The 16,370-nt window shown below is 41.4% G+C and overlaps 1 protein-coding gene across 6 annotated transcripts in view; it reads right to left on the bottom strand.

The window, feature by feature from the left end:
* The window catches only part of WAC (WW domain containing adaptor with coiled-coil), an 84,078-nt gene extending 69,085 nt beyond the window's left edge, over nt 1-14,993 (bottom strand). Inside the window, exons 1-3 of one of the 6 annotated variants that reach the window (XM_040248024.1) lie at nt 14,717-14,993; nt 13,743-13,779; nt 12,012-12,207 (exon numbers count right to left, since the gene is read on the bottom strand). In XM_040248024.1, the coding sequence (XP_040103958.1) occupies nt 12,012-12,150 (139 nt within the window). In that variant the 5' untranslated portion in view covers nt 12,151-12,207; nt 13,743-13,779; nt 14,717-14,993. Of the gene's footprint in view, nt 1-12,011; nt 12,226-13,742; nt 13,780-14,149; nt 14,508-14,716 lie in introns of those variants that run through there. The other 5 variants (XM_040248023.1, XM_040248022.1, XM_040248027.1 and 2 more) reach the window with 5 other exon arrangements.
* Between the last annotated feature and the right edge of the window lie 1,377 nt (nt 14,994-16,370).

Below are 16,370 nucleotides of genomic sequence, written 5' to 3'. Positions count from 1 at the left end.
CATTTTTTTGGACAGTGATTTACTAACCTAAACTCTCCTTTCCAAACATGAACAGACAACTTCAAACAGCAAATGCCTGAGGAAATCAGTAACATACAAGAGGCAGCAAACCCAGACAGAAAACTTTCTGAGGATATATATTTGACATGGAAAAAAAACTAGAAATATTATATAAAATCTCAAGAGTTTCTATTGAATCAAATTATAAGAAGGCAAATAAAATTAAAGGTAAATCATTCAAAAACTAAAACTTTTAACAGGTGAATAAAATGAACACAGCTTTCAGTATAACTATGCCACTAGAAGACCCTGTCATGGGAGTCTTCTCCCCAGAGTATAATGTACCCTGTTCTCACTCAAAAAGTTATCCCAACACCTCTTTTTACCAAGCAAGAGGCAAAAATGAAACGAAAACACATCTAACACCAATTCCAAAGGGAGAAGAATCAGAAATAACTTTAAGGGGGGGGGGGGGTGGTGGCAGGAAGCGGAGAAAGGTAAGGGGGGGGCGGTGGCAGGAAGCGGAGAAAGGATGCGAAGACTCTAAGGACTCTCAGGCTAAAATACCAGAAGTACCCAAATAAGACCACACACAGGGAGAGACTGGTGAAGGTGAAATCCAAGATTCTCAAGCTGGACTGGAGAGCAGGGGAAAGACACAGCATCCCAAAGGATAAGCCACTTAGAAACAAGAACTACGTTTGATGTGGACTTCTCATTTGCAACTATGATCAGTTATCAATTTAGAAGTAGCTTCAAAAAATAAAATGTTTAAAGATTCAAGGAAAAATGATTTTAATCTAGCAAAAAGATCATTCTCCATATATAGAAACAAAATGAAGACATGTTTGAGCGTGCAAAGCCTCAGACTACCACCCATCAAAAAATAAGCTATGAATCTTTACATGTACAGAAAGGTAGAACACATAGAGCAAAAAATGCTTTTAAAAAATAAGTAGAGGCAAAACCAATACAGTATTGTAAAGTAAAATAAAAAAAACAATAATAAAAAAAATTTAAGTATGGCAAAACCAATACAGTATTGTAAAGTAAACTAAATAAAAAATAAGTACAATCAACTATCATGCACAGGAAAACTTTCTCAACTGTCAAAAACAGATCAAGTAAAAATTAAAAATACAAAGGGTTTCTGTTGCACAGTATTATATGATAGAATCTATATAGTATAGCAATAGTAATCTACTGCATCCATTTCTTTAGAACTTGATTTAAAGAGTTCTAAATTAGATCTAAAGAGAAAAATACATTATTTTCAAACATTTCAAAAACATCTGCTAGAATTAAAGTATTCTGAGATAACAGGAAAAAAATCTTAATTTCAAAAAGCCAGTAAAATCGGAATAGCAAAAAGTCACACAATTTTTCAAATACAGATTTATAAAATTCATTCAGAAACTTGAAAGCATACTTTTAAACATACTTTGGCTTTTAAAAAAAGGAAAATCAAAACTGAAATCACATTTAGGCTTGAATTAAAATGAAATCATTCTATAACTGCATTAAAATGAATGCAATATGAATAAAGCAACAAAGTTTAGAAATTTACAGGTCAATCCATTTTACTTTACAAAGTATGACTCAGAAGTTTCCCTACTGTAGAAATTTGATAAGAGTTCACAAACAAGACTGTAATGGGTCACCCAATAACAAATACATGTCCAAACCGATCTATCTAGATTTGACACCAGAATGTTTTTGCTTCAAAATACAATCAAGTGCAATCCCTCTTAAATTCTACTTCTACCACCTTAAGCCAAAACCTAATCACCTCAAATCTACAGTACAACAGGCAGTGCTAACCATACAAGGCTTTATATAACCAAAGGGTGGCAAATGTGCCCCAAATCAGTACACAAAAGGACAACCTCAAAGCCTAATTGTAAGGCTTCCCTGGTGGTCCAGTTGTTAAGTATCTGCCTTGCAATGCAGGGGACACCAGTTCCATTGCTAGTCGGGGAAGATCCCACATGCCATGGAGCAACAAAGCCCATGGAGCAACAAAGCCCACGTGCTGCAGCTACTGAACTCACACGCACAAGCACTGAAGCCCAGGTACCTTAGCGCCTGAGCCAACGTAAGAGAAGTCACCGCAACAAGAAACCCAAGCACTCAACTAGAGAGTAGCCCCTGCTTTCCGCAACTAGAGAAAGCCCACATGCAGCAAAGATAGACCCAGCCAAATATAAATTTTTTTAAAAAGCATTAACTGTACGGTGTACCCATGAACAAGGACGTAATGGGGGAAAGCCGTGAACAAGTATGTGATTCCAGACCTAACAAAGCCCAACTGAACAACTAGCAAATAAGGGCCCCCAGTAGTTCTCTTGCTTTAAAGAGGCCACTTAAGTCTTCCATACACTATGTAACGAAAATGAAAATCAACTTATATATAAATTAAGCAGTAATTATCAATGTCTGCACTAAAAATAATAGTTTAACATTTAAATACTAAGATGAGTGCTACATTTTAAAATCTGTTCTTCCCAAGAATCAAGAACACCCCAATTCTAAAGTCCGTATTAGGGACTTACTAAACTGATTGTCAAGGAAATAATAAATAAAACTGGCCAAAACCAAAGAGGAGATTTTGAGGGACCAAGTAACTTGGTCTACTTTTGCAAAATAAGGAACACTGACATTTAAGTTATATTAAAAAGGAACTACCATAATTACATAAAAATACAAAGTTAAGGTCAGTCTTCAGCTTTAGAAAGAATAGCCTTGTGACTTAAACGTCTCATGATAAACAAGACTTAATCTCTACACATGAAGTATTAAATAAGAAGGCTTTAAAACCTGAATAAGGAGCTAACAATCAGCAGGGACAAATCATCACAGAAAAGGCTGTAGGACAGCAAAAAACACCACTTCTAACTGCCCATCTTACTGTGTCACAGATTCCATGTTTCCCTCAGGGCTTCAACGAAAGTTTACATGATCAACTAGCGCACAAAAGTTTGAAAAGTCAGAAAAGTTTTTCTTCATAAGTGTATTATTAAATGCAGAAATACTCACCATGATCTCTGAGCCAAATATTCCAAAACGTCTTTTACTAGAGTTGCTTTTTGGCTACCAGAAAGGACCAGTTCTGAATATAATACAATTGAGTCAAAACTCTTCAGAAGATGCCAACACAATGCCATGCTCTTTTGGGCATACTGTCATGTAACTCAGAAGGAATCAGAGATTAAACCAAAAAACTAGCATTATCTAAATACATCAGCCATGCTTATGAAAATTAAATGATTTTAATTTTCATTACATAGTGTATGGAAGACTTAAGTGGCCTCTTTAAATTTTTAAAGTTTTGTTTAAAATGCAATTACAAGTTGACCCTTGACCAACAGAGGTTTGAACTGCATGGGTCAACTTACACATAGATGTCTTTTCAATAAATGCATTGATAGTACTACATGACCAGAAGTTAATTTAATCTGAAATGTGGAATCACGGGTAAGGATGATAGACTGTATAAAGTTAACACACAGAATTGAAATACGGAGTGGGGGAGGTCTGTTGCCATCCCAACCCCAAATACTGTTCAAGGGTCAATCCTACTCCTAGTGGTCAATTTCAAGAAAACTGTTTGCTAACACCTGAAGTCAATCTTGGGTAAAAGCTTTACTTTCCAAATAGACAAAAACTAAATCAAGTTTAACACTGAACTGTCTCAGGAAAGTCTGATGGCATGGCAATGTGAGGGGTGGGGGGAGACATGACGTGCCAAAGACATTTCATCTGAAGAAACAGCAGTGGCTTCAGATACTACCCAAATAGATCCTACTGGTCTGTCGAGCTGCTAATACTGGTAAGAAACTCTAGTGGCCACACCTGTTCTACTCTAGGGCATTAACTACCACATTAGATGCCACAGGATGCTAACTTCACTATTTAATATGTAAGTGCATACAAATTATACTATTATCTGTGACTCAGAAGGTGACAGAAGAAAATTCTTTCAAACTCAAGAAAGCAGAGTATGATTTGGCAAACAACCACCCTACTTCTAGAGTCCTAATGATAAAATTTACATTCCTTAATATCTCATTTTCTTCGAGGACCCCCGTCTTGTGTGTACTCTCCCTATATCTGTAGTTGTTAAATTCTGAAACTAAACCAGTGTTTGTTTTTAAAAATTCAGTTTTCTATGCTCCATCCTCCTCCATTGTTCTGATTCAAGGTAATTCAGATGGACTCAGGAACTTCCAGCTTCAAAAGCTTCCTATGTGATTTGAACAGACAGCCCAATTTGGGGTAATCATAATAAACATGTGTTTACGTTTCCCCTTCCATCAATCCTAAAACTCTCTCAACTGTAGAGTTCTCAGTATGAGCAGGGAGCAAGTCAGCACAGCCCTGCAGGCCCCTTCATGCAGCTCTCACTGACCAGATTCCTCAACTGGCAAGTGAAATATCTAGGATGCTCCTTCCTAAGGAAAAAGCAAGAATGAAAGAGTAGCTTGAGGCCTGGGGCTGCTGATCTGACTGACAACAACTCCTAATTAGTCACAGAAATAAGAATAAACCTAATAATTCACTATGTCAGTCTGAACACTCATCTAAATGCTTTACCAGTGTTTTAGATACCATAATTTTCATTCAACCCCACAACAATGCTCAGGGAATGGACACAAAAACACACATTAAGTAATAGGCCTAAAGTCACCACCCCACTACAAGTATCAGCACCTGGCCTTAAACAACTAACTGAAAAATGGCTTCACCCACTGATTAAGGATGAAAGGTAAATATGCACATTCCCTGAGCACTAACTAAAAGTTTACCTCGTCAGGCCTCTCAGAATGATACTGTCAATACCAAGTATTGAATCCACTGAGAAAATATACTAAAGACAAGTCAAATAAAACCATAAAATGTAACCATTTTTAATAGAAACTCTACAAAGGCTACGTATAGAATTCTTCTGGTATTTTATAGCACAAGAAGGAGTCCTATAAAATCTGATAGGATTTGAGGCAATGTCATTTTCCCTCCTCTGCATTTCCTGGTTTTACTATAATAAATTTGTACGCACAAAGAAAAATTTTAGTACAAGCAGCACTATATAGTCCAAAGGCCCATTAACTCCAACCTTGCCTTGCATAAACGTCCTATTTAAGAACTCAAGCAGATAAAAAATTTTAGAAAAACAGGAATATGTGTAAAGCTAAATATGTCAACAGAATGATCATATTCTCCAGAACTCTGCTGTCCAATTCAGTAGTCACTAACCACATGTGACAAGTAGGCACAGGAAATGTAGCTGGTCCCAACTTTAATATGCTATAAGCGCAAAACAAAGACTTTGCAAAAAACTGGATTGTAAAAAAATCTTTAGTTTTAAAAAACTCATGTACTGAAATGAATATTTTATATACATTATGTTATATAAAATATACTAAAACTCACTTCACTTTTACTTCAACATGGCTACCAGTATCTCCACAGGTGACTTGCCTTTGTGGCTCACATTTTATCTCCATTGGGCAGTGTGCTCTAGCACCCTGTTACTCACGTGCAACCAGCAACATGGGCAACATCTGGGATCTTGTTAAAAGGGCAGAGCCTTGGGCCCCACCCTAGACTGTCGAACTAAAACATGCATTTCAGCAAGATCCCCAGATGTTTCATACAAGTTTGAGAAACACTGTTCCAGAAAAACCGCAATTTCATTTCCTTAAAGCATAACGACAAACCCAGTATTCTTTCATCTACCCATTTACTAAAATGATCCATAGTGTGGAGCACTGTTCTAGGCCACTGGCATATTAGGGGAAAAAATCATTAAGAAACTCACTCCCTATTCTGGTGAAGTGTGTTCCAGAGGACAACCAACTGTCAGTTCTGCTATAACACGGCTTTTTTTTTTTTTAAATCAAGTTTGTTTGAGTCCTATTGATTTATCAGGAAACTATCTGAGCATAACACAAATTTCCCACTTACCTACAATTTCATCTGCTGAGAAACACCAGCTGCACCCAGCTGACCAAGCTACATACACACTCACAGGATAGACACACACCTCAAATACCTGCCAGTTACCCCAGTTCTTCCAGTTAGGAATGATACCCACCCACAGTTGGTTACAATTTTCAGAAGGTTACTTCGGATAATCTTCCTTCCATCATTTCACAATAACTCATAAACTGCAACCTTTCCACAAGCTAATTTCAGGACATTAGCAAAGTAAAATGCTGTTATTAACTATATTGTTAGTTTACTCCTTAACCATTTAACAAAGTTATATCGAGATATCTGTAAAGTTCCTTTTAATGTCATTGACAATGTTTTTGAATACTGTGCCCCTATCACATTTTTGCAATTTTGCACGGCATGGTAACTTTCAGTAACATGTGCTGTAACAGAGTGACTAGAAATAAATAACATCAGGTCACTTTAAGTACAAGGAAGGAACAAAGCAGCAGACAGGACAGAGGATGACAGGGAGCTGTTTGAGTCATCAGAAGGGTAAGGAGGCCTCTAGGGGAGGGGGTGCTGAAGCTGACCCCTACTGGAATGAGACGGCATCAGATGGACATGCAGAAAGATGAGCATCCCAGAAACAAGGAGCGGAACTCTTGAGACCAGAACAAACTTCCTGAGGGCCAATGCGGACAGAGCAGCACAAACACCCAGACACCAGATTTTACAAAGAGCCTATTACAGGCATTGGTAAGTAACAGGGTCAAGGGAGGGTCTTTAACTTGAGTGACGTAAGCTGACTGGCATTTTATCTGGACCACTCTGGCTATGTGTTGTGAATAACAGTATGAAGCAAAAAGGATGCGGGATACCATTTAAGAGGCTGTTGAAGAGTCCAGGTAAGAGGACAGAATAGCAATTTTAAGTATACACCACAGTTCAACTTAGGATCTGTTGGCCTTACAAATGATGTGGAAGCAACAGGCATGCAGAGTGGAAAGCACACTTCTAATTGTGAATTCTGCTCTCTCCTCAGGCTAGTGATATACCCTGAGGATGGGGCGGCAGCAGCAGGGAGAAGGACTTCCCAGTCAGCCACATAAGTAGAAGGGGAAACAACTCCTACACTTACAGCCAATTCTGCTTTTCACTCTCAGTACAGCAGAAAGTTACATGAGATATTCAATACTTTATTATAAAGCAGGCTTCATGTTAGGTAATTTTGTCCACCTGCAGGCTCATGTAAGTGTTCTCAGAACATTTAAGGCAGGTTAGGTGTATTAAATGCATTCCCAACTTATGGTATTTTCAACTTTTGAAGGGTTTATTGAGATGTAACCAAGTGGTTATAGTTGGAGTACAACTGTAAGGTAGAGATAAGATTTCATATATAGCAAAAACACTTGTTTTCTACTTTCAGTAGCTAATAGTAGGCTACATAATTGGATTATATGTTCATTGTAAAATAGGAATAATCCTGATCAGCCTAATTCAAAGGATTGTGGGACCGGATATAAAATGGCTTTCAAAATTACCATGCATCAAATAAATCATAAAAAGGAGACTCTTTGTAGGATATATTTTCAAACCTTAAAAAACTGGTTTTGAAATGACTGACAAACAACTCCTCCAATACTTAGTATAAGGTCCCAGAAGCAGAGTCCAGGTACATATGTGGGGTATGAAGACATCCCCAACTCACTGCTAACTCCACTCTTTTCAGCACCATAACAAAATGATTAACAACTTAACCCAAACCATCCTGCACAAAAGAATAAGACAAAATGAGGCTTAACAGAAAGACCATCTAGAATACATATTTTCTGTGAATTATGAACCCCAAATCCTAACCATGTTCACCAAGAACTTTAAATACATCTTGCATAACTCAATCAGTTCAATTAATACTGCCTTAGGCAATCCACTCTAGTCTTCTTGCCTGGAAAATCCCAAGGACGGAGGAGCCTGGCAAGCTACAGTCCATGGGGTGGCAAAGAGGTGGACACAACTGAGCAACTTCACTCTTTCTTTCTTTGTTAAAATTTAAGATCTTAAAGTAAACCATACCAAAATAGTTTTGACTGTGAACTGAAATCCATTATATCATAATAACCACCCCTTTAAGGATACCAAGAATGGGTTGCCATGCCCTCCTCCAGGAGATCTTCCCAACCCAGGGATCAAAGCCATGTATCTCATGTCTCCTGCATTGGCAGGCAGGGTCTTTACCACTAGCGCCATCTGGGAAGCCCATTTCTAGACGAATCTTACTATTGGTTCCTTCCACACAAGTAAATATTCCCTCATCCATACACTATAAAACAGGGATACTATTTGTTCTACCTACCTTCCAAGGTCAATGCAAGGATCAAATGAGACCATTCATTTTTATAGTACTTTCTAACATTACAAATGCAAAGCACATTTCATTTTATCCCAGTGTAAAGTTATTCGAAGAACCACAAAAGTCATACTATGCAATTATCAGTCTATTTAATGTGAGAATACTAAAATATTACTAAATTATATTTTAAAAATTATAAAAACAAGTTATCCCCAAATACTTTCTACTGAATAACAATTCCTTCAAATGTTACAGTAACTGTTGTTTGAAAATTGGATTAAATTTCCCAATTTCTCCAATATGGGTAAATGACCCAAAAAAGGGGGGGGAGGTACTTTCATTATGCAGTGAAAAACTTTAAAAAAAAAATTTAGAAATGTAAGCACTAAGGCAATTTTTCCTTTGTACTCGAAAATATTTGAATACTAACTTTAAAAGCTATAGAAATTCACTTAATTCCCACAACTCAGGGAACCAGTGAAGAATAATTTTTCTCAATTTCGATTAACCAACTGAACTAAGCTATCTCCCCCCAAAAGATGTTTCTAACAGTTAATTCTTAGAGGGAAGATAAGAAAAATGGGACAACCCCCAAGAGGCTGAACTTTTGTGGAACAGATTTACATAATTCCTATAAAGCTACCCTTCATTCCTAAACTCACTGGTACTAGCATCATCCTGAAAGTTACTTGGTAAAATTATCATTAGAACTAGTCAACAAAAACATACTTTAATGAAATGGAAAAAGCTTAAAAATTCCATTAAGTACAAATTCAACCTAAGCTATAAAAAAAAAAAAATCAAATGACTGTACCTTAGATTCTTGCTTTTGGTTATTTTTAAACAAAAGATTATATTTTGCAAGTTGATCACAATATATGTAAAAATAATTTTCCACCAAGTAATGAACTTTTAGGTAATGTTACGTCACAAAATTTCCTTTAGTTACAATAAATAATCTAAACTCCCTTTCATAATCCTACGGGATAAAAATCTCTAATTCCTTTAACTGTACAAACTTAGCTGGAATAAATCCTTTTATAACAGCAGACTTCAATCTTCTGCAGGGAGTGACAATCCTCAATCCCTACTTTCTGATTTCTTACAGTATTAGTATGTCTTAAAGTCTTTTTATATATTACTCTAAATTGGCACTTTAAGGAAATCTAAGGTGACATGAAGAACAAAAACTGTGATGTGGACAGATGCCAGTAAAGCCCAGCGGGGCAGTGTGGGATAGGATAGGGGGTATACAGATGCTTGAGTTAGGCATTTATTAAAATCATTAGATTTTTTTAAATCCTAAAATAAAAATCAATTTTATATTAGTTCAATAATATAGTAACCTGTTCTTATATTGTTACTCACACATGCTGAGTACACAGAGAATCCAGCTCACTTGCATTTGACTTTGAATAATGGTTTTGATCTTTATGTGAAAATCTATCTACATATACAATTGAGTTTATAAAGATATCAGGGAATACAAACACATCTATAATCAAATAACACATATTCACTTTAAAAAATTAGTTTCAAAGTCCCATTGTTAAGAAAAAAACAGCTGGAGTCAAAGTATAATGACTTAAATATCTAAGAATTAACTGAGGGAAGAGTCACCACTTCACATCTTTAAAACACAGAATTAACATCAAAGATGCTCTCTGCACTCAAGAATACAGATCTCATTTTATAGTATTTGTTATTATTCCTCCGTGGTGTAAAGTAATATGGCAGCCAAGTATATGAGAGATAATATAGACCAGGGATGACATTAGTATTAGTTACAAGGCTCCAGAGGAAGACAAGCAAATAGCTAAAAAACAAATCAGAAAAGGAGCTTAACTTAGCAAATGACTAGATCAGAAAGATACATTTCTTACAAATGGAACTAAAGAAACATCAGCAAGCAGGTGCAAATAAAAAGGAAACTAAAAGCCAACAAGAGGAAGGAAAATGAAAATCAAAATGAAGGGGAAAAAAAAAGTACAGGAAAAAAAAAGCAAGCAGCTAAAAACAGGTAGCTCTCCAGAGTCAGAGCTTTTAGTAACAGCTTCAAGGACAGGACCACATCTCAGCATTACTTCCAGGCATACCACACAACTGCTGACACACAGTGGACGCCCAATGTTTGCTCAATATTTAAGCATTAAGCAACAGAATGTTCTTGCGAGTATTTCACCTGTAAAAGAACTTTAATCAGACACAGTTCACTGTAAATGCATGAAACCATTTACAGAAGTTTCCTAGAGTACCTAAAATGACCATTTTCTGGATCTGGGGGTAGACGACAGATTAACCAGATCATAATCACTAAAAGAGAACCTGGGATACTCATGATCTTTAAGGAGATGAGGTGCCACATCCTATTTAGTCACAATCACCAAAATTTTAAAGACAAAGCACAATATAGTACAAACAGTACTGCCTTCTAAGATCCAACGTTTGAAATGAAATCCACTGTAACAGTGACTGGTAATAGAATCTCAGGCTAAACACTACACAAAACTTACCCCAAAGATTAATATTAATTTTGCCCCCAAAATTCTTACACTTATTAACCAAATCCACCTGCTGTTATTTCCAAACAAATATGTTTATATGTGTAAGTAGCATACAGCTATGCTATATTTAACAGAGAACTATACTCCCCTCCCATTCAATAACCATCCAAATATTCCATCTCCATCCAATCTTTTTTTTTTCCATGCAATCTTCTGACCACTATTAACTTCCTCAACCCAGCAATTATATACAGACGTGGCCAATGTTTTCCAATATCTCATCACACTGAATATAGCTGATTTCTATCCTAGGAGGCAAAAAGAGAACCAGAAGCAGCAAGATTTGAAGACAGTTGAAAATCAAGAAACAGAAAGCCATAAGGGACTCTGAGTTTCCTTATAAGCTTATAAAAGCACAATCAAAATGGGGTGTATTTATTTCAAACACATTATCTATTACACAATTTAAGATCTTATGAATAATAGAGATGATTAATTGACTTAGCGAAATTGGTTTGTCCCTCAATGAATGCCAAATGTAGACAGGAAATCTGATTATTTTGGTAAATTTTGGATACATTAAATCTGGAAACAATTTATTTTCAGCCTCCTACCACAAAAAACTTGAAGCAAAGTAATAGCTGAAAAGCACTGAAATGAACTTTTAAAAAGATGAGTATCTGAGTAAATACAGAAGTTACATTAATAAGACCCTGGAAAATATGAAAAATAGTATTTTTCTTAAAAAACCTAACAAAAATTTCCTGTATCACGAATGACTTTCTTAACCCATGAACTGTCTCAAAAAGCCTTCTAAATTTTTAAATTCATACCTTACCACAAGAACACGCATCTGAACTCCTTAAAAAATAAAATGAAGTAGAAACAAGGATCTCAAAATTAACTAAGCCAAACTGCAATCTTGAAAAGTTGAAAAGCTGAAAATTCCTTTCTCGGAGAAATGTCCTGCATGTCACTCACCATTAATAAAGCACTGGTAGGCTACATTCATAAATGCATCCTCTAATTATCACCCACTGGGGTCCAGCTGTAGATGCTGGGGTCAGCATCTTATTTCTACATAATTTGTTTAGGAATCAAAATATTCTGATGACATAAACATTTAGTAACATTTGCAAGCTGGAAATATGACTAAAACTTTTTGTCTTACATAGAATTATTAATAATAAATGTAAGTTTCAATAAAAAAAGCTACTCACCACCATCCCTCTCTCTAACTCTGTGAATATGCACATTTTTGGCCTTACTGTGACCTGTGCTGTCACTGTATTTGTTTTCAGGACTATCAGATCTCCGCAACATTTTGTTTGGTGGTGAAGGATCTGCGGCGTCTCGCATTTTTTCATGTCTGTGATCACCACTACTGGGGTGACTCTTCGATGAATACTTAAGTGCCTGTAAAACATCACCCCCCCAAAATAAAAAAGAAATCAAACTTTAATTTCATAAGTTAGTTTTATCATAAAATTTGCTATATTAGCTACATTCAGTTTTATGAATTTGTAAAACTGAAATTTTCTTTTTGAATTCTGCCTTTAAGTTACTCACACAAGACCTAAACACAAGTTACTGTAAGGCTCATCACACATATCAAAATGTTTTTTTTGTTTTTTTTTTTTTTAAAAACCTTCCATTAATCATCTTGTAAACACAAGAAATCAACACTTTGGCAAATTAACTCCTCAAACTTTTCTGTGAGTTAAAAAGTTTAAGTATTCACTGAGTACTATAATGTTTTTGCTCTGCAACTATGCTAGACACAAATACAAATAAGCATAAACACGTTTTTTCAATCTGACCCAAAAAAAGCATCAGAATTCAGAGACTTCTCATCAGATTTTCTCCAATTCTTGGATTCAAGTAAGTAAGGCATTTCAGATCTAGTTTAACTACTCTTGCAGACATGGGAAACAATTTTAAGGTACAGAAATGTAGGCTCTTATTTCTGACCTATCCTAATGGAACTTAATGGAACTCCCTCAAAAAACATTTAACATATTTAAGACAACCATGATATAGCTGTCTTTTTTAATGCATAATTAACCATGTTTTAGAGTGTGATTCAACAGTTTAACCGTTGACCTATCCAAATGTAATGCACAATGTTTTACCCGTCAAGGAACCTAGATTTTTAACTGCAACTTTAACTCATGCTATCCAGAAACACAACCGTTAGCTTGGAAACCCGCTCTCCTATCCTTTAAGTGGTCAGATGCAAGAAGTATTTACTTCTAGGGTTACCCCAGAGTTACAAATTAATGAATTTTTCCTCCCCCGGAAAACAGGGGCCAACTCTTTCAAAAAAGTTTTCATAATGTTACACGAAGCTGTCACAAAAAGAAAACTATGTACCTAAAACTCCTTTCATGACAATGAATTACCCAAGTACTCAAAGATTTCAATTTCTACAGAAAGAAAAGCGCCATCTTTCACTAAAGAAAATTATGTGCACCGAAAACAAACTGGGAAGGGGTTATGGTTTACAACACACTTAAAGAGTTGCATACCCATTAGTGGCTTCTTCCCTGCCCTTCCGTCTAATCTGATACCCGTGCGTTAACTTTTAGTTTCCCCAAAACAACAAATGAAGGTGATTCCAGAGTTACTGAACACCTCGTCCTACTGAGTCCCGCACACCCGAATAACCGAGTCAGGTCCTTCCTGGACAAGAATCAATTTTTATTCCCTTCCCCCCACCCTCCCCGCAAAAAGAACTTGAACTTCCTCCCGTCACCTGTCAAAATAAGCCCCCACCCCTCGCCGGCGAGCGCCCCGGGAGGCGAGCGCAGGGTTTCCGGCCCCACCAAGCGGGTTTCGCGTCTGTGGCCCCGAAGGGCCTGCAGCGACCTGTGAAGCCTGCGCTCGAGTAGCGGCTCCTCCCTCCCCCGCCGGCCCCGCCAGGCCCGCAGCCCGCGCCCGCCCCGTGGTACCTGGTAAGGCTGCGCGTCCCCCCGCCGGTCGTGACAGCTGGAAAACAGAAGAAAAGGCCACCTGAGGCCGGAGAACGGGCCCCCAGCGCGGGGCCCGCAGAAAGGCCCCCGCTCCGAATCCCAGCGGCGCTCCGGCTCCCGGCAGCCCGCCCTCCCGCCGCGCGCACACGCTCTCGCTCACACCCGCTCACACGCACTCACACGGGCTCCCGCCGGCGAGGGGCCGCCGCCGCCCGCGGCCGTCCACCCCCGACTCCCCCCTCGCCCGCCGCCGCCCGCGCGCCGCTCCCCCTCCCGGCCGCTCCGGATCAGGGTTAACAACAAAAATGGCGGCGCGGCCGGCCCAGATGAGGAGGAGCGCCCCCCCGCCGCCCGCCCCGCCGCCTCGAAACGAAAAGACGATTTACCCATCACTGAGCCTCTGCTGTTTCCTCGCATACATTACCATCAATGCCCGGCCTGTGAGCGTGTGTCGGGGAGGGGGGAGCGGCCGCGGGAGACGGCGGCGGCGGGCGGGCGCGCAGGCGGCGGGCGGCGCAGGCCCGGCGCGCCCTCGGCGACGCTCAGCACCTCCCCGTCACTGGCGCCGGCGCTCCCGGGCCATCTCCTCCGTCCGCACCACGCTCAAGCTCAGCTCAGGCCGGGCAGCGGCGAACCGGGGGGTCGGGGGGAGGGGACAACACGACGCGTCCTGCTCGCCCCGCGGACAGCGCGACTGCCTCCTCCGCCTTCTCCTCCTCCCGCTCCACCGCCTCCTCCCCTCCTCCCCCCGCCGCCGCCGCTGGGTCCTTCGCCGCCTCCTCCTCCTGCCGCCGCCGCCGCCGCCGCCGCCGCCGCCGCTGGTGCCGCCGCTGCCGCTCCACCAACTACATCCGGGCAACTCGGCCGCTGCGGCCTTCGGAAACCCTCGGCAGTTTCCGCCGCGCCCCTCCTCTCCCACCCTCGCGCGCGCCGGAACGCCGCCTTCGGCAAACCTCGGCTCGTCCCGGCCCTCCTCTTCCTCCGCGGCCTGGCTCGCCTCCTCGCGACCCGTCCGCTCTTTCCGGTCGCCGCTACCGGTCCGCACGCGCCCTTTCGGCCGCCGCCGTTCCGGTTTAGGGGTAGTCGGGCTCCGGGAGCCGCCCGAGGCTGGTCCCGGGGGCCCCGGGGCGCGCGGGGCGGGCAGCGTCTATGGGAGGAGGCCGGTGGGGCTTGCGAGGAGCCATCGCGGACTAAATAAGGGCGGCTGCGCTGCTGCGCGTGCGCCCGGCGGCGCGGGGGGCGGGGGGCGCGCGGGGGAGCGCGCCGGCCGCCGCCCCCGCCCCCGCCCCCGCCCATGCGGGCTTCGGCCGGGAAGCCGGTGGTTGGGCGGCGGGCGGACGGTAAGCCCAGGTGCTCGCTCCGTGCGCGGCGGCGCGAGCTCCCGCGAGGCCCTCTCCTCGGAACCGGGGCCTCGCTTCCGCCTCAGACCGGCGGCAGACCCGGAGCTAGGCCTTCGGCCTCACAGAAGTAAATCATCCTCGGAAGCTCGGGAAAAGGGCCGGTGGTGTTCAGGGTCACCGTGCTTTGTGCCCGAAGCCCGTGCGCCTTCGAAGACCAAGGTGAGGACCCGCGGAGGAAGGGCGAGCGCCGCTGCTTTGAAACACCCGATGAGCCTGCTGATGTAGGGGGACACTCATTTTCCACCCCAGCCGTGCACTCCCCACCGTCTCCTTTATTTCTCGTTTTTTTTTTCTCTTTTAGCTCGTCCGCGCTCAGATCCAGTCATCTGGAGTTTTTCGCAGGTGAACTAAGGCCTGGTGGTGGTGGTGGTGGTGGTGGTAGTTTAGTCGCAGAGTCGTAGCCGACTCTTTGTGACCCCTTGGACTGTATAGCCCACCAGGCTCCTCTCTGTCCATGGGATTTTCCAGGCAAGAATACAGAAGTGAATTGCCATTTCCTTCTCTTGGGGATCTTCCCAACCCAGGGATTGAACTTGGAATTGCAGGCGGATTCATTACCAACTGAGTCACCAGAGAAGCTCCAGTAAGACCTGGGAAGTGCTAACGAGTTGCTGCAAATTGAATTTTATAGACTGCTGCAGGCACAGTGGCATATTTAGAGGGGAAAATATCCAAGTATACTCCCCAATTAAGCTTTACGTGTGTGTGTATGTTGGTGTGTGTTGGTAATGATTTAGTCCTTAAGTCGTGTCCGGCTCTTTGTGACCTCATGGACTGTAGCCCAGCAGGCGCCTCTGTCCATGGGGTTTTCCAGGCACACGAATACTGGAGTAGGTTGTCATTTCCTTCTCCAGGGGATCTTACTGACCGAGGGATGGAGCTCAGGTCTCCCACTTCGCAGGTGGATTCTTTACCAACTGAGCCACCAGGGAAGCACAAATAAAGGCCTCGGGGCATGGCGGGCGTGGCGCTAAATGATTTGCTGCAAATTGAATTTTATAGACTGCTACAGACTTAGTGGCAACATGGGCATATTTGGAGGAGGAAAATCCAAGTATACCTCCCCCCAGTTAAGGAGTGTATCTGTGTGTGTGTGTGTGTTCAGTGGTGTCAGACTCTTTGCCACTACACAGTGGCAAATAGGCATATTGGAAGAGTGAAAAAATCCAAGCTTACCTCCCAGTTAAAGGGGGGGCGGCAGTGTCGG

The sequence above is a fragment of the Oryx dammah genome, unplaced genomic scaffold (genome assembly GCF_014754425.2).
Source record: "Oryx dammah isolate SB20612 unplaced genomic scaffold, SCBI_Odam_1.1 HiC_scaffold_10, whole genome shotgun sequence".
Lineage (NCBI taxonomy): Eukaryota > Metazoa > Chordata > Mammalia > Artiodactyla > Bovidae > Oryx > Oryx dammah.
Note: the sequence above shows the minus strand (reverse complement) of the source record. Positions and strands in the feature narration are given on the sequence as shown.